General features: G+C 39.7%; 1 protein-coding gene across 3 annotated transcripts; it reads left to right on the top strand.

Annotated features, from left to right (window-relative positions):
- Positions 1-738: 738 nt before the first annotated feature.
- LOC309595197 (haloacid dehalogenase-like hydrolase domain-containing 5) lies at positions 739-14,912 on the top strand. 3 transcript variants are annotated; one of them, XM_082321831.1, is made up of 9 exons: positions 739-950; positions 4,023-4,232; positions 4,343-4,450; positions 5,339-5,451; positions 7,111-7,204; positions 8,397-8,430; positions 9,323-9,497; positions 11,595-11,783; positions 12,626-14,912. In XM_082321831.1, exons 1-9 carry the CDS (start codon positions 807-809, stop codon positions 13,020-13,022), a joined length of 1,464 nt encoding a protein of 487 aa, XP_082177957.1. In that variant the 5' UTR covers positions 739-806; the 3' UTR covers positions 13,023-14,912. The 3 variants fall into 3 exon arrangements, with proteins under 3 accessions (XP_082177957.1, XP_082177958.1, XP_082177959.1); XM_082321832.1 differs by having other exon boundaries at positions 4,343-4,420; XM_082321833.1 differs by lacking the exon at positions 4,343-4,450.
- Positions 14,913-21,760: the final 6,848 nt, after the last annotated feature.

A 21,760-nucleotide genomic window follows, 5' to 3' on the forward strand; every position in this document is an offset into this window, starting at 1 on the left:
TAATGATATTTTGTGCTTGTTTTCTCACTTTCCAGTCTAGTTGCTGGGAAATGCCTTTGCAATACAGATGCCACATCTAAGACGCCGCAGTGTTTGTGTATAGACATGATGTGCTTTTTTCTAAAAAGCATTGATTCCTGAAGAACCAGAAGGAATGGTAAAAACAGCTATTTCCTTGGTAGAAATTTTGTGCTACTCTCTTTTCCTTTGCCGCTGAGGGGGTTTGAGGAGGGTCAGGCAGCTCAGCTCTCCGGGTGGCTCTTGGCCTTGCTGCCAGTCCTCGGCCCTCTCGCACCGTAGGGCGGGGAGCTGACGCCATGGCGGCAACCGTCGGCTGGGTACCACGGTGTGAAACGGGGGCACAACCCCCGGCTGCGCCCGTGTCGGTAGAACGCGCTCCAGCTTTCGTGCTGCCAGCCTGCTCGCTCTGCGGCTGACGTTAGCTGTGCGGGGGCGGGGGTGGTGGTTTCTGCCGTTACGGCCCATGACGTGCGTTTGACGTTGCTTGATGAGCGAGTACTTGAGCGCAGCGACAGGGCTGTCGCTCGCGGGCAGCAGGGGGCGGGGCCTGCGGCCGGGGCGGGGCCTCCGCCGGTGGGGCGTGGGCGGGGCCGCGGTTCGAAGCGGGGCAGCGGCGGGGCAGCGGCGGGGCAGCGGCGGGGCAGCGGCGGGGCAGCGGCGGGGCAGCGGCGGGGCAGCGGCGGGGCAGCGGCGGGGCAGCGGCGGGGCAGCGGCGGGGCAGCGGCGGGGCAGCGGGCTCCGCTCCGCTCGCTGGGCGCTGCCGCCGCTCCCGCCCCGCGGCCGTTATGCGGCGGGCGCTGCCGCCGCTCCGCGCTCTCCTCAGGGCCGGCGCCGTGGGACGGCCGCCCTGGCTCCCGGCGCTCAGCGGGCTCTGCGGCGCGCCGGCCGGCCTCCCAGCGCCGGCGGCTGAGGGGAGCGGCGGCAGCAAGGTAGGCGGGGGGGCTGCCCGCGGGCCGGCGGCTGTGTCTCGGGAGCGGGCGGGCGGCGCCGGTCGCTTCGAGGCGTGCGAGAGGAGCCGGAGCGAAACCGAAACGGCCTCGGCGGGGCGCGGCCTCCCGGCGCCCGAGGGTGTGGCGGGGCAGGGCCGGGCCGCCCGCCGGGCCTGAGGGGCGGCCGCGGGGGCGCGGGCCCGGGCTGCCCGGGCGAAGCGGCGCTTCCCGGTCGCGGGGGCTTTCCCTGCCCGGAGGGGTCGTCTCTCTCCCGTCCCGCCCGGACGTGGGAGGTCGTTACCGGGTTTCCTCGCCAGTGCCTGCGGCCCTCCTCCTCCTCGGGCCCGTTTTTGCTTTGTGCTGTTAGGAAGGAGGAACAACGGTCATTACGATCGCGCCTGGGGCGCGGGGCTTCATCCCTTTGTTGCTGCAGCCTGCGGATCTCTTCTGTCGCGAAGAGAGCATTCCTCTATCGTCATAGGGGAAAAAAAAATAGCCGTTAATTTCGTTATTTCCCCGTTGCATACACGCTGAATTCCCTTTTTAGTTCTTTTTTTCCTCTGTATAGTTAGCCAAAGGCTTTTTTTTTTCCTACAGTGTATTTCACTGTTAAATTCACACTTGTAATCTACATTATTTACAGATAGCAAAATTAATGTGAAGAACTGCGTTTATTTCAAAACTATTACAATATAGTTTCAGTAATTTCACGTACCGGTTCACAGAGCCTGAGGTAACTGCTGCACGTTTACCAGTAAGCCTGCAATGTCATTTGTGTAGCGGTTGGGTTATTTCTGATGTCGCACAGGTGAAACTGTTGCAGACAGCTTGGAGACAATGGCTGCAGGGTTTTTTGTTTTTAAATAGAGAGCTGATGATTATATAGGGGAGAAAGGAGAGGGCTTCAAGGGGAGTATTTGCATGTAAAACTGAACAAAACCCAACTGCCTCATTAAAATCACTGATACTGCAATACATTTGCAGTGTTGACTTTATTAAATCGGACCCCATTGGGGAACATATTCAAACTCATGGGTTTTCAAATGTCGTTTGTGTCTCATGGCTTTGGAAAAGGCAGCAGTGCGAGCCAGCGTGTCAAGGAGCGTATCTGTAGCTACGTCACCTTTCACATAGTGGTGGTGATGGCAGTGTCCATCTCTGTGCTGTACCCAGCTGCAGGAAAAATGTAGCGGATGAATAATTGATGAGGAACAAAGTGCTGCTTAAATAGGCAAAATGCCCTTCTCCCTGCATGGGAAGAACAGCGGGCTGGGTTGCTGTCAGTGTGTGCCCTGAGACAGCTCGAGTAGCAAAGGCTGGCTGGAGTAACTTCTCCCCCTGTTCTCCCCATCATGCTCCGTCTCAGTGCTTGATCTCTCACTCCTTTTTCATCAAACCATGAAAGAGGGGATCATAAATCCCAAGAGTCCTCAATTCCATTTTAGGTTTGGGAGAGAAATGAAGTTTAGATTATAGACCCTTTTTCGTCCAGCCTGATTCAGTAACCGTTTCATTGCTTGGTAGTTCTCTGTCTCCATTCCTTAGGCTTATCACCCAGCTCATCTTTCTTACCCCTGGTTAGCCTTGCTCTCCTTTTCTGGGCTCATGAATACTCAGTTGTATGAGGTTCAACAAGGCTCAGTGCCGGGTCCTGCACTTGGGTCACAACAACCCCATGCAACGCTACAGGCTTGGGGAGGAGTGGCTGGAGAGCTGCCTGGCAGAAAAGGACCTGGGGGTGCTGGTTGACAGCCACCTGAACATGAGCCAGCAGTGTGCTCAGGTGGCCAAGAGGGCCAATGGCATCCTGGCTTGTATCAGGACTAGTGTGGCCAGCAGGACCAGGGAGGTGACAGTGCCCCTGTAATTGGCACTGGTGAGGCCGCACCTCGAGTACTGTGTTCGGTTTTGGGCCCCGCACTACAAGAAGGACAACAAAGCTGGTGAAGGGTCTTATGAGGACAAGTCTTATGAGGAGCGGCCGAGGGAGCTGGGGTTGTTTAGTCTGGAGAAGAGGAGGCTGAGGGGAGACCTTATTGCTCTGTACAACTACCTGAAAGGAGATTGTAGCGAGGTGGGGGTCGCTCTCTTCTCCCAAGTAACAAGTGATAGGACGGGAGGAAATGACCTCAAGTTGCGCCAGGGGAGGTTTGGATTGGATATTAGGAAAAATTTCTTCACTGAAAGGATGGTCAAGCATTGGAACAGGCTGCCCAGGGAAGTGGTTGTCTCTCCATCCCTGGAGGTATTTCAAAGACGGGTGGACGTGGTGCTTGAGGACATGGTTTAGTGGTGGACTTGGCAGTGTTAGGTTAATGGTTGGACTCGATGATCTTAAAGGTCTTTCTCAACCTAAATGATTCTATGAAGTCCAGTTCTTCAAAGGCATGCAGTGAGATAAATTTTAGTAACTCAAACAGCATCTTTGTTTAAGGAGGTGCTAACTTTAACAATAGGCATTTGTCTCCCATATATAAAACTAAGAATTAACTGAAGCGATGTATGAGGAGCACAACAGATATCTAGCTGAAGTCAAACCTGTTGTAGAACAGAAAAGTACAAGTGACAGCAGGGACAATTTCAAGGGAGGAGCCAAGTACAATATTTGCATTCAAGACCTACCTGCTGCTGAAAAATTTACTTTTGTTTATTTTATTAGTAGTTTATTTTGTTAGTGTTCTGTGCATTGAAATTACCTGTGAAATAGAGTGGGGTTAAATCAATCAAAAGTGTGGCTCGCTGGCACAGCAGCATGTATTTTGTACCTCTCTTTATCAGTTTGACTCAATTTGTCCCAGTCTTCTGAAACGTCATGGAACTACTCATAAAGCAAGGTGGAACTCATGAGGCTGTATGCATAAGGAAAAGAGTTGTAGTGCTCCTTTTTTCACAGTATTTATTGTAGTGTATGAATATTTCTCTAAGGCACATTAAAATGCACAGAGTTAAAGATCCATTCGTTCTCTGCAGAGGCATCTGTTTTCATTGGGCTTTAGCTATTGTAAGCTTTATCACATGGGTGTAAGTAAAGGCATAACTAATGTACTCTTTCTTTTCAATTCCTTCTTACAGCTCAACATACTGCCATCCTTTGGTTTTCTTTTTGACATTGATGGTGTACTGGTACGAGGAAAGACTCCAATTCCCGCTGCAAAAACAGCCTTTCAAAAGCTAGTTAATTCTCAGGGACAATTCTTGGTGCCTGTAGTATTTGTCACCAATGCAGGGAATTGCCTTCGCCAGAAAAAAGCTGATCAGTTGTCTCATCTACTGGGAGTTCCAGTGAGTAGCTTAAATCCTTTTTATTTAGTTACTTACTAATGGTGAATGTGTCAAATGTATTCTTTTCCATTAAATGCTGCTCAGTTAATCACTTTTGTTTTTCCCTTAAGCCCCCTGAAATGCTGTGCTGGAGGTATTATAGAAGTAAAAAATGCTGTCCAAAGCTAATGGTATTTCCATTGGTAAAGGTACTGATTTTTCCCCTGATAAAGCTAATGGTAATGGTATTTCTTTGCAACATTATTATTGTGGGAATAAATCTTGCCTTCTCCTTATGAATAAAACAAATGTGTGTGCCAGTAACATGAAACTCTGCTCTAGCAAGTTGAATGTCTTCTGTGATAATGGGCAAGACAGGAGCTTCCTGCCTCTTTTTGATACAAGTGGTAAAACTTTATTTCCCCCTGATTTGTGGGCGCTGCAGGCAGTAGGACTCTCCGTTGTTGGAGACTGTGTTTGAGCATTACTAAGATAAAGCCATAAAGTTAGTTCTGCAGTGCCTTTTGTTTCAGTAAGGGCCAGAAGATATGGGCATATCTGTATCAATAAAATCCTGCGTGTCATGGGTAAAATGGCATCTCGGTTATTTTTGTTTTTTTTTAGAGCTGTAAAGGTGATAATTAGCGATTCATAATAGCATCCTTCCAGGATAATAATTTTACTGTTTTTATACCTATTGAAGGAATGGGGATCTGGAAACTGAAAGAAGGTGGTCTTCTGATACAATTACGTCAGTGCTGCAGTCCAGCAAAGGGACCACAATTGGAACTAGGGCAGTTCTGATTCTTCTTCCCTGTTTGTTTTCTAAATGAATTTGGTGATTCTTTAAAACTAGGAGGAAAAAACCTTGTGTTCATGTTGACTAGAGTAATTCTGGAAGCTGAAAGGTGTGTGTGTGACAATTTGTTAGTAACGTGTTTTTTTTTCTGGCATATTATCAATATGTCGTCTGTGAAACTTAGGAGAAAATTATATGGTAGGGGTTTAGGTAGATATGTATGATTGTTTTGTAATTCACAGAATTTGTCACACCTGTTAATTAAATCCACATATCAATAACTTATCTGAAAAACAACAGATTTCTTTTGTTTTTAAATCCCAAACAGATTTCACAAGATCAAGTGATGATGTCACACAGTCCTCTGCGGATGTTCAAACGTTATCATGAAAAATGTGTTCTTGTGTCTGGACAAGGACCACTTCTTGATATTGCTCAAGAGTATCTTTTAAAAAAAACAACTTTCTGTTTAAGTATTTTCCTTAGTCAAGTTCAGGGGATCCTGTGGATCAAGCAAAGACCAAATATTTCAACACTACAAATCCAGTAACAAGCAATGGTAGTTCTTACTATGATGTCAAATTTATGTTTTGAAAATGGTTGGTGTGTTGATATTTGCTTCACTTTGTTCTATCTGTTTTTAATGGGGAAGGAAAAAAGAGATTTTTTTTTTTTTTTTTTTTTGACTCATACGTAAACGACACTTTAACATAAAGGGTTTGTGCTCTCTTGAGGATGAGAGCATGGCATTTTATTTATTATTTATCACATCTGATTTTTAGCTCGGTGGCTCAAAATCTGCTTGTAAGCATGCAGCCAGCCAGGTCACATGGTTTTTGTAACCAACATCTGGAGTAAACTATACTTGAAAATATTTTGCTGCTTCTATGCTAACTACGAAAAAGAACTTGAATTATCTTGATATAATGGTGGTATTAAAGCTTCAAACTGTAATTTAATGACCTTAACTTTTGCATAATCTTCACTCATGCTTCCAGTAACTCCCTTCTGTACTTCTTCCTTTATTGGGATTTTAATTGAAGCTGGTGTAAATCATAAGTTATAAAAAATGTATATGCAACTTTTAAGTATAAGCTTTATTTCAGATACAAAGATGAGATAAAGCTACTGGAGGAACATTCCAGTTAACTGTCAAAATTTGTTAGGCATGCCTAAGAGAAAAGTATATTACAAGACTGAATATAAAATATAAAAAGCATATTTCTGTTAGATAGCATTTTCATATGGGATAATCTTATCTTAAAATAACTTTACAGATGGCCTGTGGTGTTAATTCCAATACTAAATCAGGTGGCTTAGTTTGTATAACTGATATATTTAAATAGCTCTTATTTTCATTTGCATTGTAAGAAGTTGTCTTAGTATTGAGAGTAGCATCACAACTACTTTTTACATAATTAAGCAGTTTTAGCTTGATTACCTCTTGTTAACTAAGTTTAAATTAATGGGATATATCAGCACTTAAGAGCACTACTATGAAAATCAGGACATTACTTTTGCCTTTTTGGTCCTTTCTCTTTTGGATGTGTTTTGGGATTTATCTTAACTACCTGTAGAGCATAATTAAACCCGATTGGTCAGTCCACCATTTTGCAAAGGACTGAGCTTTACAGTGTTTGTTTGTCTAGCAATACATTTGCAGCTGTAATGGCCTAAGGAAAGCACAGTTTGTGGAGACAGTATTTTTTTCCTCAACTAGCTCATATTTCTTTCCTATAATAATTACACAAGGTGTTGTTTTGCTGCCAGATAAACTTCTTTTTGTGCTTCTGTAAAGATGATCTTGGAGTATTGCAGGTGTAGAGTGGCTTCTTCCTTTACATCTCATATTTTGAGAAAGATTTATGTATAATTTCTGTCTTAAGATTTCAGACACTCAAGTCTCCCATTTATAAATAATGGGATGAGCATCTTTTTATCTCTCAGAAGAAAAAGTCAGTCTTTGGTATGTTGCTTTCATTCCTAAATAATTTGGTTTACCAGATAAACTGCATATGTTAAAATTGTTAAAATGGAATTACCGATTTTTAGAATCTTTTAATATAAGCAATTCTGTATCCTTAACTGGTATTTTCCCAGCCTTGGTTTCTGCCAACCTATTACCATTGAAACATTGCGGGAAAAACACCCATTGCTAGATGTAGTTGACCATGACAGAAGACCTAATGTTCTGGTGAGTGAGTATTTTTGTTTTAAAATTCTTTGTTTGCTCATTAGATGACATTCTATAATAGGGGTCAATATTTAAACTACCGAGCTAATGCTGTTGTTCTTGCATTGTATTTTGATTTTGCTTTTCTGCTTCTTTATTTGTTTTATTACAGCATTTTCAGGAACAACTGTATAGACTTTTTGTCTATCAGTGGTAATTCTTTAACATAATCTTTGATTTTGTAACTTACTGTTGTGGGAAAACTTATAATTTAGTACAGATACCTAATTCAAAATCTGTCTTGGAAAGCTTATTAGCTTCCTCAGATGTGTGGAAGATAAAATAAGCTTTTTCCTTCAGTATAGGATTGTCTTGGTATTGTTCCTAGGCTGTGAGGTTGCTTTGATTGGAAATTAATGCTTTGCAAATAGCTAATTTTTCTCCAAAGGACTCCCTTTCTTGTTTATACCATTATTTAAATATATTTAAGTATTAACAGTACCTTACACTATGGTTTCAAATGAGTTGTGCAGAATTTCTAAAAGAAGTGAATACAGTAAATACATGTGCACATTGTACATATTCAGGGTCAGTATATAGGGTGGATTTTTCCCATGTGAAGTCAAGAAATTCTTTGTGCTTCATAGAATCCATGACTCAGCTATATCACCTTTTGCCTTGCTTCCCAACCATGAGGATGTAGAAGTTCAAGAAACTGTTAATGTATTTGTCACCATAAGGAATAAATCATGAAGTGCAAACTGTTATTTGTTTAGCAAATATATTATGTGTCATACAATGTATTTTTCTTTCTTAGCAGTGTTAAAGAAATAAATTTCAAAAATTATTTTTCAAATGTGTTGTTAATACTAGAGGCCTCTTACTCCTGTGGAAAAATAAACATCCATACTTTCATACACAAGTAAATTAAACAACTGAAGCTTTATAGCTTGCCAGAGGAAGTTAAGTGGATGTAGGAGGCTAGCGAATGTAGAACACACTAACGTGTCTGCTGTCCATTTGCCACGAGATTTCACTTCAGAATTGAAATCCAAGTTTCTAAGTAAACTGTCATCAGGTATATACCAAAATAGAGAGTGCATTTCCTGTCGGTGTTGCAGAAGCCAACTGTGGGAGCTGTACTTGAATTTATTCTGTTAATAGTAGTAGATGTTTAATCTTGTAGAAAACTTTCACTTTTTTTTTATTGCAGTACCCCTCTGCTGTGGAGCTTCCCAAGATTGAGGGTCAGTTATCTCTATTTAACTTGCAACTATCCCTTAATAGATGAAATATCTTTGTTGTACTTTATAATTAGAATTTATTTTTAGATTGCTGGGCACTTCAGAAAGTTGACTGAGACAGTTCTAAAATTTCCTTGTCAATGACATCTGTCACTAATTTGGAATGTACCATGTGTGATAAAGCTGTTTTTTTCATGTATGCAGTTCTCAGCCATGTGTTTTTGAAGTTTCAGAAGGTAGGTGAGGTCTGCTTTCCTTTTCATCTTCCTTTAACAGGCTGTTGTTACCTTCCTTTCAAAAATGAGGAATGAATTGACGTGTTCAGAAATAATCGGTCTTGTTCGTGCAGTAGTCAGGATGGTCACTTCAGAGTTGTAGTAGGAGAAGCACCTTGTTTCAGCATACCGTATTCACCCTTGTCTCATCTGAAGTACAGGAAAGTAGAAACTGGACTTTAGGATTTAAAAAAAATCCGTGTCAGATTATTGCTGGAGACCAGAAAAATTCAAATTTTGTTTTAAGATGAGCAAAATAACATCTCTGATGCATTATTTAAATAGTGTATGTAAACATAGAATTAATGAAGGTATGGAAGACTTAGAAATACAATTTAGAAGTTAATATTTTGTGGTGATATGGAGAAACTTAGCCAATAATAATAATAATAATAATAAATTCTTAAACCTGTAGATTTTGTAGTGGGGTCTTGTTACTTCTGAGATTTTCTGTGAATGAATGGGTATGTAATATATTAAAACCCTAAGTTAATGTGACTATTAGTTCACGGTTAAATCAAATTACTTGTTCAGTCTCTTTACACCAAGTTTTAGTGTCAGAGATTTGGTGCCCTGTTAACTAATTCCATAACTCTGTTCTGTAATTCTTGTTCTCATAGCTGTTGTTTTGTTTGGGGAGCCAGTCAGATGGGAAACCAACCTCCAGTTGATAATAGATGTTTTGCTGACAAGTGGCTATCCTGGAAATCCCTATCACCATGAAAATTACCCTCACATTCCTGTACTTGCTTGTAACATGGATCTGATGTGGGTAGCTGAAGCACAGTCTCCAAGGTAAGTGCAATTATAACACGTGTATATCGTGATATATTTGGGGTTGCCTCATTTCTTCAGTAGAATTCAGAATCGATACCTTTATACAAAATGCTTGCTGTAGCTTCACAGTAGGTCTCAGCTTTCAATACAATGTCTCTAAAGCAATGCACTTTCAGCCAGTGCTGCCTTATTACTGTCTACATTATTGCATTCAGGAAATCAGTTACTCAAGATAAAAACTGCTTTTAAGCCCTAAACCTTTTTGTTTCCCCACTCCCAGAACAGTTGGGAAAGACAGGTTTTTGCCTGAGGGCCTCAGAGTCTCAGTTCAAAGGGAAAAATGAAAAAATTATCAAGGCTATTGTTTCATTTCATCAGGTTCTTCTTTGGTATTTCTCTTTTCCACCCTACAGTTGCTGGGAGGGTAAGAATTGACCCTGCTAGTTGAAAGCAGTGAGTGTTTTTGAGCTGAGGACAATACAGTGAGCGCTTTAAGGAACATAAGAAAAAACAAGTAGAACACACAGAGCAAGTTGGCATGATCTCTGATAAGTGGTTTTGTTTGATTTTGTTTTCAAGAGAAGGTAGTTCTTTAATAGTTTTGTTTTCTCTCCCTTCCCCCCAGTCTAAAATTTGAACATACGCTGAAATAGAAATTGTTGTTATTTTGACTGGGTTGCTGCTTTGATCTTGGATCGAAGATCTTGTCACATATCCTTACTTGGATGGAAAGACCATCTCTAATTAGCACGTTGGCCAAATACAGATGTGTGATAGTTTCAGGATAGAGTAAGGCAACCAATATATCTACAGTGGATATGATACATAGTTTCAGTTGTGTTCTTTGGAAAGATCCAGTATAAAGTTCATTTTTTCCTTTGAGTCTGACAGTATGACAAGTTTGCATCTGTCAGTGCTGTTACCTTCACTATTGGAATATAATGCCATGGCTAAATTGTTTTAAGCTGTTGCTGATAATTACTGGAAATAATTTTATGCTTATTGGTATTTCACAATACAAAACAACAAACAGGGTAAAGAGAGGGAATGAAGGGTTAACTCAGAATTCAGAAAAGCTAATTCTGTACCCCATTTAAAAGTGCTACAGCTGCTTCCTTCTTTGTAGCGTTTTTCTTTAAAAGACTGTTTTGTTTTCTAGGCCACTAGAGATGTAATTTCTTTCTTAGTGCACCTCATATATCTCTGCTGGCTTCTGATGCTCGTTATATTGGTGTTTTGGGTTTTTTAGGCTGTAGGTACCTGGTTTGAGCAGCTATACTAATCTATATGCATTAGAAGATACCTAGCAGCTCTTCTTAAGAACTGTGTGTTATTTATCGTATATAGAATTGTTGTATAGCAACCTTTTTATTTTTCTTTTGTGTTTTTGATAATTCGGTATTTCTCGAGTGATGCTTATTAGTTCGTCGCTAATATCACACCCTGACTTCAGTAATGAAGTAAAACTGTTTTTTTCATCATGAGATTACATCTTCTAAACTACTGATTTACTGGCTTGGTTGATGACCCATCATCACTGTTTCTACCTTGATCAAAATAACTGAGTTATCAAAAGCATGCTGTAAAATTAGTTTGTTCCTTGATCCTTCTTTGTATCTATTTTTTTAGAGAAACCCGTGAAGTTGTTGTTGTTTCCATATTACAAGTGGGTTTTGGTATGCTCTTGTGTTTAAGGAGATAAATTTTCCTTCTGTCTGATTCTAACTTTCCTTTTCCATTTCTCCTCTTCGTCAATTTAGCTGATCTGTTAGGTCACTGCAGAGAGTACATCACAGGCTAGGCATTATTTCAAGAAGCATCGCTTTTTTAACTAGGGTATCTACTTAAATGCAGATAACACTAACACAAACCATTGCTACATTTTAAAAATAGCTAAGTCTGTTGTGCTCTCCCAATAAGGTGTTTTTATTGTGGTGTTTATTGTTCAACTGATCAGCACTTAATTTTCAGTGAAACAGCTGTGGAAATGTTGCATGCAAATGGAGGGAAATTTGTTACAGGATATGATTGATTCCTAAAAAATCATGACATAAAAAAGCCTTGGGTTTTGTATCTGCACTTAATATAACCTGATTTGTCTTTATATCTGTGTAGGTTTGGCCATGGAACATTCATGGTTTGTTTGGAAAACATTTACAAGAAGATCACTGGCAAAGATCTGAAATATGAGGCCTTAATGGGCAAACCTAGTAAACTGACCTACCAGTATGCGGAATACCTCATCAGGGCTCAGGCAGCAGAAAGGCAGTGGAAGCAACCTATTCAAACTCTTTATGCTGTTGGGTAAGATATCATAAGTCTAATGAGTTCATCAGGAAATTACTCGCAACATAAACACCAGCAATGAAAAAATACACAACTCTTACTACTTTGTATCTCATACTGTTTGGACCATCTAACGTGCTTGGTGCTATGGTGTGCTTTTTGTAATGTTTTCAAGCCTCACTGTTTCTAATCCTGAAATTAAATAATACTTTGCTCTTTGTATGTGTAATTTCTGTAGAACCACAAAAAGTGGTTTATATCCAACTAAGATTTCTCCTGATTTTTTTTTTTTTTTTCTGTAATAGGCTGTGTAAATCTAACAAAAAGAATTTGCGTGGGTGTTCTGTTTTGTTAGGTTTACTGGTATAACACTGTTTTGTTAGGTTTACTGGTATAACATAAATGATGGTTATTAGGGAATGTAGAGCTAGAATTTATTTGTGAGGTTTTAAGCTCGGTCATATGCTACTGTGTGTGCTCTCACATCATAGGATCCTTTTCATAGAAAGAGATAAAGCTGTATTGTATTAAAGACTGTTTCAGAATCTCCAAGATGTTTGGAAATATAATAAGCTCATTCATGGACTGCTAATACCTACCTTTGATTTCCTCTCCCCCTGCCCCAGTCTGCAATTTCAATATGGAGAGTTATTCACTTCTATCATGTCATATGTCATGCTTAATGAAAATGGTGTAATAAAATAGCTGTAGGATTGGATTTCTTCCTATCTGCATACTTCCACATAAAGTTATGTAAAGCATAAAATAAACTGTTAAATCGAAACCGTAAAAATGTCTTTCACAGAACTGAAATTTGACAACTAAAATTGCACTGCTGACTACACTTCTTATATTTCCAGAGATAATCTCATGACTGATGTCTATGGTGCTAACCTTTACAATCGCTATCTTGAAGAGAACTCCAGAAAAGGTTCAAAGTCACGGATTCAAGCCAAAGTTGCTGGGGGCAGAGGATCTGCCACTCTCTCTCAGGATGATGAAATAGACAACAGCTGGGAGACTGAATTAGCATCTGCAGCTGCTGCCCACTGTAGGTCTGTTCTTGTTTGTACTGGGGTTTACAACCCTCACACAGAGGTACCCTTGGATACCAGGGACAGCATAACTGAAACGGTGTTCCATGGTCACAGGGATTTTAGATTTGATCCTGGTTTAGTAGAACCAGATCATATTGTACCAGATGTTGATGCTGCTGTAGACCTGGTCTTCCAGCTGGAGAACTTTGCACCTAATTGAGATGACATGGTTTATTAAGGACTACTCAGTGCTATGCTTTCCTTCCCAAAAAAACAAACTGTGCTTTAAACTCATGCCACAAAATGTTACTTTCTAAAATTTTTAACTTTTAAATTAATACAGTCTTATATTAAGTATATTAATATACTTAATATATAAAATATCAGGAATGCTTTTTTAAGTACTTTGAAATACGTAATTTCTTGCTTTAGTTGCCCTTCATTGTCCTCCTGTTCATTATGTTAGGTATTTTAATAGCAATTTTTCATAGTAGCTTATGCATGTTACTAGTACTTAAATTCCCACATGACAGTACATTGGTTTTTTTGCTGGAAGATTTAGCTTCTAGGTATTGGGGATCTTGAGGATATTGGATTGTGGTGCTGGGGTCATTCACACAGTTACAAATTGCCTGGTACAGAGCACAACATTTATTACTGCTTGGTATTCTGCAAGTAATGAGTGCTCTTTCACATTAGAGCAAAGTGCAAGTCTGTTCTGCTACTTTGTGCTTGCTCATGTATAACCCTTCAGCCTTTCTTTTTATCTCTTTTCCCTTGTGTCTGGAGCTGCTATTGCTTCTCTCTACTCAGACACATAAAGCCTTAATAGAAATGCCCGTGTAAGATGGGGAAGGCTGACTTGTTAACACTGTTTTTGGAACTCCAGCTAAGCCGAACACAGTCATGTAAGCAAAGCGGTTCACTTTGGGTGTCCCGTGTGGCATAATACCTGGCCTTTTTGTCTTTGCCTTTTTATCTGCACTTTTTTTGAGGAATTAAGAATCTTAGAAAGCTTTAGCAATTATGTTTCAGGTGGTTCTGTCAGTTGGGGTTTTCCACTGAATGAGTGACTACTGTTTGGGCAAAAAGTGCCTAGTAATTTACTTGAAGCTTCATACCACTGTGGTAATTAACCGGCCTTTAGTGTAATATATTTCATCTTGTGTCAATGTTATATGTAGTTTGGTTCATGGATTTTGTAGCTGTTCATTTTAAAAAAAGATATTTTGTGTTATTTTTGTAAAATACTTTTAAATGTTTTCATCCAAAAGATGTCTTTGAAAATATTTTTGTGTTAATTTGTTGTAACACATTATATGGTGTACTTGTGACACAAGCTTGGAAAACATAAACCAATTAAGTGTGTTTTAAAAACAAAGTCAACTTACACACAAGTATCACTTAACATCACCTTGGGGGCTAGTCGGGTTTTTATGGTTGTTTTGTTTTTCAAATTAGAAATCGTACAAACAAAAATCTGTGGGTCTTCAGAACTCCCAAGTTCTTGCAGAACTAGCAGAATGCTAGCTTAAAAGCATTGATAGACAGATGGTGGCATAAAGTGAAATGATGCCCTGGCCAACTTCTTCACTGCTTATTATCCTGAAATCAAAATCTGAAAACCCACATCATGAAGAGAACATTGCTGCTATGAAGTCAGATTTATTTTGTTGTGTTTTCTCCATTTGCAAACCACTGTAATCCCCCTTGCTACTATCAGGATTGTTGATTCATTTACTCATCATGTTTCATAAGTAGCTTTCAACGTATCTTGCTGGATCCAGTTTAAGGACACGGCTCTAAACAGTGTATTTCCTGTTTCTTCACTGGGAAAGTATTACAGCAGCACATTCTTGCCTTTTTTAATTGGTACAATAAACAGATATGTACCTATTTGTTGAGCACTTTTCTGTAATACACCAATTATTTGCAAAGTATGCCAAATCTTTCTAAGTAAAGATTGTAGTTTTGTAAAATGTCAGGGTGACTGAAGTTGTGTTGTTTCAATACTGAAGCATGGTGCAGAGCTCTCTATTACCGGAAGTGGTTTCAGGCTGTCAGTAAAGCAAGGAATAAAAATGTGAAAGTTGATGAAGAACATGAAGTGTTCAGTTTGTTTCTTTTTTTTTCCCCAGAAATATGCATGAACACTTGAAAAGGTTCATGAAGGAACTGTGTACATACTTTTTAAACTTCATCCCTCATGGAAGCATTAACTTATAATGCATATGTAGAAAAAAATACTGTGGCTGCCAATCAGGCTGCTACATTATTTAATGTCTTACAAATGAAGATGCTGCACTGACGGACTTCTAAGTCTTTGAATTTTCTGCCTCCTAGTCACTCAGGAAGTGGTACAGATGAGAATTTTTTTTGAAAGAAGTGTCATAAAACTTTGTATCAGAGTTACCACTGTAATTTCTAACATTTCCTGCTGTAGTACTTTAAAGTGAAATTTAGTGATTCTTTGTTAGTAACAAGCTAAGATGTGGAAATCCTTAGAAGAAACCTCAATCTAGTACTGGAAAGGTGCTTTTTTCAGAGTTCTTAAGGAAAACTGAGTTTAGTAAAATGTTTTTTCTAATTATTCAGCTAAGAGTGAGATGAGTGAATATTATATTAGGTAAGAAAAAGACTAAGACCTTGTCTTAACTTTTGCTCTCCTTTCCTTGAATGTTCTCTTACCTGAATTTTCGCTTACATCTTTAATATGTTTTCGGCTTTGACATTTACCTCTTTGAAACAGAGAGTATTTCCCACATGTTATGTTCAGTGTATTTCGGTCATAACATAGGTGAGCTATTGGATGTTACAGTACTTCTTTCAAGTTTAAAATGTACTGTTGAAACACCTACGTGACCAGGATGTGCAGAAATAGATTGCTGAAATCACTTTAAAAAAAAAATACTTCTGAGGATCTTGCTGAAGTTTCTTCTAAGTAGAACTTGCCCTTTGTTTGCGTAGTAGTGTTTTTATTCTTGATACCTTTTGTTCTATTAAAAAAAACCTCAAAACCAACCTTTAAAAAATATATCCTGTACTTTTTTTTGCTAATACAAAATTGACAATATTTTAAACTCCAGTCATGTATTGTCTTCAGTATCACATGTTTTTCTTCAGAAGCATTTTTCAATTAAAGTTAGAGGAAAGTGAGAGACTTATATTTTAAGAAAAACAAATTTACAGATATCTCCTCTTCAATATAAAAAAAACCCCTTGCATTTAAAGTTAAATTTGGCTTGTCAAAACTTGAATACTCTTAAATGTAATGAAAGGAATAATTATTTTGTATTAGATCTTACATTTATGAAATCAGTCTGCTACATCTGTTGCTACTACTTGTTATGGAATAATCTTTTCAAATTGCAGATTTTTTTTTTTAGTAAAAGATCATATCCAGGCAGCTTGTCTTAAAGATGTGAGTAATTCATGATAAGCTATTGCAGTGTTTTGTAGTAGTTTCACAGAATCATAGAATCGTTAAGGTTGGAAAAGACCCTTAAGATCATCAAGTCCAAGTGTTAACCTAACACTGCCAAGTCCACCTCTAAACCATGTCCCTAAGCACCACATCCACCTGTCTTAAATACCTCCAGGGATGGGGACTCAAGCACTTCCCTGGGCAGCCTGTTCCAGTTTACTTCTTTCCATAAACTGCTCAATAATTTTTTTTTTTTTCTGGGACAACACTCCTTATGTTGCTATGCCTTACGTTCTTCAGCAACACAAATGTGATGATAAAAAAATTAAAGATATTTCAGCAGTAGTAGGAGATGAAACGCAGCCTCTGCAATGCAGTGGGACTGGTAGACAGCTATCAGTAAGAATATTGAAAAAGATCCTCTAAAGTGAATGTTTTCACTAAGCTTGACAGATATTCTTGCTGGCTGTCAGTGTAGTATTTAAACCTGGTATATAACTTTTAGACCTCTGTTGGAGTGCATCCAGCAGGAATCCAGCTGATGTGCTTGGTGACTGCTCTGCAGAGCAAGTAGAGGTGATCAGAAGCTTCACATCAAAAGACACCTTGATCCAACTAAAACAGTAATGCAGACATAGCCAGAGAGGACCACACACTTTGGCAGAGTTGAGGTATTTAAGTCCAGGATCTATTAAATTCTGGAAGAATACAGAAGAACATACATGGTGTTTGGGCCGGGCTGTTGGGTGGTGCAAAAATGTCTGCTTTCACACATGGCCTGGGTTCACTTCTCCATCTGTAGTTTTTGAAGGGGACTATTTGCCGTGTTGGTGAATTAACCTGTTCTTTTGGCAGAAGAGAGTGAAATGCTTAAAGTAGAAGATAGTTCTAATTAACCTCCGAATTAATGTCTGGTTCTCTGAGAAGATATCTGTGGCTTGCCTCCTACAAAGCTTCAAAAATGTAGTTGTCCAGGCCCATCTCCCATGAATGCGAGCAGATATTAATAGGTAATTACCCTTGGTTTTCACACAAATGAACTGTTCTTCGAAGCAGCACAGGCCTTTCAATAGCTTCATCAGCACGAGTGCAAGTCACAGGCATTTCTCGGAGGTATTAGTTCAGCAAAGTCCTGGTGCGATCCATGTCCAGGTGGGAGCTTGTTTCACCCTTGAGAAGCTCTCCTTGCCCTGCAGTGTGACCGCTTCTGCCGTTGCCTCAGTAACTCTGTAGGCGGGAGACTGGAGACTCCCTTGTCTTAAACACACAAGTAGGGGGCGTCTCAGTAAGAACTGAATTTATTTGGGAAGCGAAGGGATAGAAACCTCAGGTGAAGACTGCGATGGTTTTTGGTACGGGATTCTCCAGGCGTGGATGACGGCTGGCGGATTTCCCGCCCAGCTCCTGAGGGGCCGTCGCGGGGGGGCGCTCTCCGCCATCTTGGCTTTACCTCAGCCCGGCCGCCTGCGGCGCTCACGGCTGAGGCACGGTGCTGAGTGGGGGAGGGAAAGAAGTAGGAGTATTGCGATCCTCTCCTGTCTTTTTTTTTTTTTCTCCTTTCTTTTTCTGCCTCCCCCCCCCCCTCCCCCCCAGTAGTAAAATGCAAAACCATTGCCCCCACGCAATTCTTCAGGTTCTCCAACTCTGTGGACTGAACTCCAACTTGGTGAGTTGTAACGTGGGCTTGGCAGACCCTCAAAGAGCCAAAATGCTTACAGAATAGCAGGTGAGAGTGTTCATTCATAATTTTAGCTTACTCTCATTTGCACCCTTGTTTGGTTTCAAACAAGTGCAAAGCACTTGGTAAGTTTTTCCTGTCAGCAACTGAGAAACTGTGCACAAGGAGCTCGAGAGATGAGCTCAGCGTTTGGTGCTCTTGAAAACTCTCTCAGCTGCTGGGAAAGATATGTTTACCCTCCCCTCCCCCCCCCCCCCCCCCCCCCCGTTTTGCTGTAGATGGTTTCAAATGAATCAGAAATATCCAGTTTTAGTAAGAGCTATGTTTTATGTTTAGGGTTTGTGTGCTTTATAAAACTGATAATTGTTTGGGCTTTCTTCAGCAAGAAAATAAGCAACTGTGGCATAGAAGTGACACGTTGAAGGTTGTTTCTGTAAAATGTGGTAAGGATGCACAGTTGAAAGGCCCTGGAGCATTTGGGTTTTGTTCCATCAGTGTATGGATGGGCTTGCAGAGAGACGGGTATCGTACCATGGCCATGCTTTCTCAGGTCTGGATTTTCAGAACTTCCGTGTCAGCTCTTTGTCAGCTTTTTCTTGTTCAAAAAGTGTTTCTAGGTGATAGATGGCAAAGAGGAATACTAACAAAATGATTCACAGAAACATTGTGCTAAACTTTGACTTTTCCAATGTAAGTTACTTTTGTTCCCAACAGCTAGGATTGAATCTCAATTGACTCAATTAATTGTTTGGAGTGCCACTCCAAGCACAATATCTGCATGTAGTGGCCCCAAGACATCCACCTTTGTAATGACTGAATATAGTTTTGTATGAAGTGCAAGTGCATTTGAAATTAATGTACATGTATATATTGCTTTAAATTACACTAATTGCACAGGCAGCTGAAAGTATGTGAACTAGCCCAGGCCTCTGGTTGACTTAGCTTTCCACATACCCTGTCCTCTGTGTGCTTGTTAAAACCAAGAATGCCACGTTGTTAAGTGAAGTGCAGTGTAGCTGTTTTGTCCCTCCACCTAGTCTCAGCAGGGATTAAAGGAAGATAGAAATAGTGACCTGAATAACAGAACACACAGAAGGCAGTTGCTGAAAGAAGTAGAAATCTCTTTCCTTCAGTGTCATAGGCAAGAAGCCAGGGTTACAGGAGTTTCTTTAAAACTCAGTGGTGTGCTTGTCTATTCTGTAACTAACTTGAACAAAAACAGGTACTAACCATCTTGTTTTATGGAAGTATATCTGTGAATATGCTTTCTGCTAGTTTAACATCTAAGTTCCTGACCATAAACAGGGAGAAAAAATATTCAATGAATTTAGACTATAAAAAAGGGTATTTTTTTTGCAGTTGCAAACTACATAATGAAGTCCAGTTTATGTAACTAACAAGAAAAGAAAAACAGTTGTGATATGTGTCAATCCTCTGTATCCAAACTATTCCACATTCCTAGAGAATTCAAGGAAGAGTTCCTAGAAATGCAAATAAGAAGTCCCTTTAAAGTGGTTGTCATATGCACTTCTAAGAAGACAACTAAACAGTTGTCATCATTGTTTTCCACAATAAATTCAAGTTACTGAAAGAGACCTGTTAATGATATGTATTTTAATTTGCCACGCACACTTACAAATGATCAGGCAGCAGAGAACAGAGCACGGTTTTGGTTTTCAGTGTGTGGGTTTTTTCCCTCCACATAACCTTTTATGACTGGTTTAGCCTGTTCACATTTTCAAGGGTGCACAAGGGTGTCTTGGGGAGGTTCTGGCCACCCATCTTGCTCCCTCATCAGCCAGAGTTGTCTGGTCTGCATGTCATAGAGTGCTTTGGAAGATGACCTGGGAAGCAGCTGTGAAACTGGTCAGTTATATTGACACAAGTGTGTGTCCTTTGTGCTCTGGAAATGCTGTGAGAGCTTATTAGCAGCAAGACAGGCAGGTTCCAAGGTTCATACAAGGTAACATATGACTAGCTCACCAGTGGTGTATGCTGTGAAAGCACTGGCTTGCTTTTGAAGGCCAGGTGTTTTACAGGGTTTAGAGAGAACTGTTCTACACGTTACATTCTAGGACTGTATTATAGTAATGGTATTACTTAAATAAATTAAACCCAGCTTTGTATAAACTGTTAAATTTTGTCTCTCATTCCAGCCTTGGAATTCACAACTTGCTTTTCCCTTTATATTTTTTGGGTAAGTTGTGTCCCCCCCGCCCCGATTTAGAAACTATACTATAGATGTGCAGAACACAGGTGAAGTACATGAAAAAATAAAGGTCAATACTTACAAAGAGTAGGTACATGTTAAGCATGACACTTGCATTATTTCTCTCTTTTACACTAATTCTCTACAGCACTGTGCACACCAGTGACGTGTAGTTACATCCAGAATGTTTCAGTAGTAAAGAATGTGTCATTATCAGAGAATTAACTAATGAATTCAGCTATACCCAGCACTCTTAAGGAGCCAGCTTTAGAGCATGGCCATTTCATTGAAAACTACTGATTGCTGTTTTGGTATCCAAGGCTTTTATTGAAGTAGTAGACTGAATACAGAACCAAGTAATTCAGTATTTGGCTCCTGTGGATCAAAATGCTCATCTACTGGCATTAGAATTAAAGAGCCAAGTAAAAAGAAAAGGGTGTTGCTTTGTTTAATTTACAGCAATTAAATAAAATCCAGGATCTAAATGTTCCCTTGAGAAGGTACAGTTGTAACTACATGGTTTACAGTTAATTGTCAGAACTGAAAAAGTTATCCGCACTTCTCCAGCATTGAGGACTTTGGCCTTCATTCTTCATCTTCCGGCCAGTTATGTTGGAGAGCTTACTAATTTGAAACAATTTAATGTGCATGCATTTATGTAAGTGATAGGCAGTTGTAAAGATAAGAGGAAGAGAGGTAAGCGCTCTTTGCTTAATAAAGAGTACGTTAGATTGTATCTTGTGTAAAAGTAGAAGACCATACAGCAGTGTAAAATAGGATACGTAATTTCTTAAAACTTGATTTTGTTTCTGATAATAAACCACAGCAAGGTACATGCATAAAATAGCAACAAAAGATATTAATTGCCAAATGTTTACTTTAATTAAACCTTTTTAATGATACACAGTACAATGTATCCACTACTTTGCTAAAATTCACAACAAAAAGCAGATTTCATATGTTTAAAAATATTTTTCATAATAAATTCATAAATAGATGAAGATAAAGTATAAAAAATTACTGTAGTATGCAAGCTTGCTCCCTTGTCTCCTCATATTCCAAATGATCTATTCAATATTGTGATAAGAAAGTTTAAAAGCAAAGTAGTTACTGATGATTAGAAATGTAGAGCCTGCATCTCTTAAAGAAACCTTGAAAAACAGCAACAGATTCATCCTAGAAAATGCAGAATAATTTTAATGCTGTTATCATCCAAACCCCTCAAATAATTTTGGAATGCAGTGAATAAATTCAATATGAATCAGAGATTTTTCTTTTCTCCCCAACAGGCGTGTGAGCCAGACTCACTTGAATGCTCTCTAGTCTCTGGAGTTGTGGGGTTTATATCTGTCAGATATCAGTGAGTGAGGCACAAAAGAGGGAAAAGCTGGTTGACAGCACTGAGCATATCTGACTATCAAAAATCTTAGCATTTCTCCTTACAGACTTATAAAATAGAAATCTTTAAAAACTGTTACAAATCTCTAAATTCACCTTCTGCTCAGTATATCTGTATCTATTTTATGTCTGGCAAGCAGGACAGTGTCTGATCTCATCCGTTGACTTCCCCTGGTTTTGAAATGGTATGTGTACGTAGCACCATTCCAACACTTAAGTTTATCTGGTGAATCCCTTATATTACACCAC

The sequence above is a fragment of the Platalea leucorodia genome (assembly GCF_965183815.1).
Source record: "Platalea leucorodia genome assembly, chromosome: 9".
Lineage (NCBI taxonomy): Eukaryota > Metazoa > Chordata > Aves > Pelecaniformes > Threskiornithidae > Platalea > Platalea leucorodia.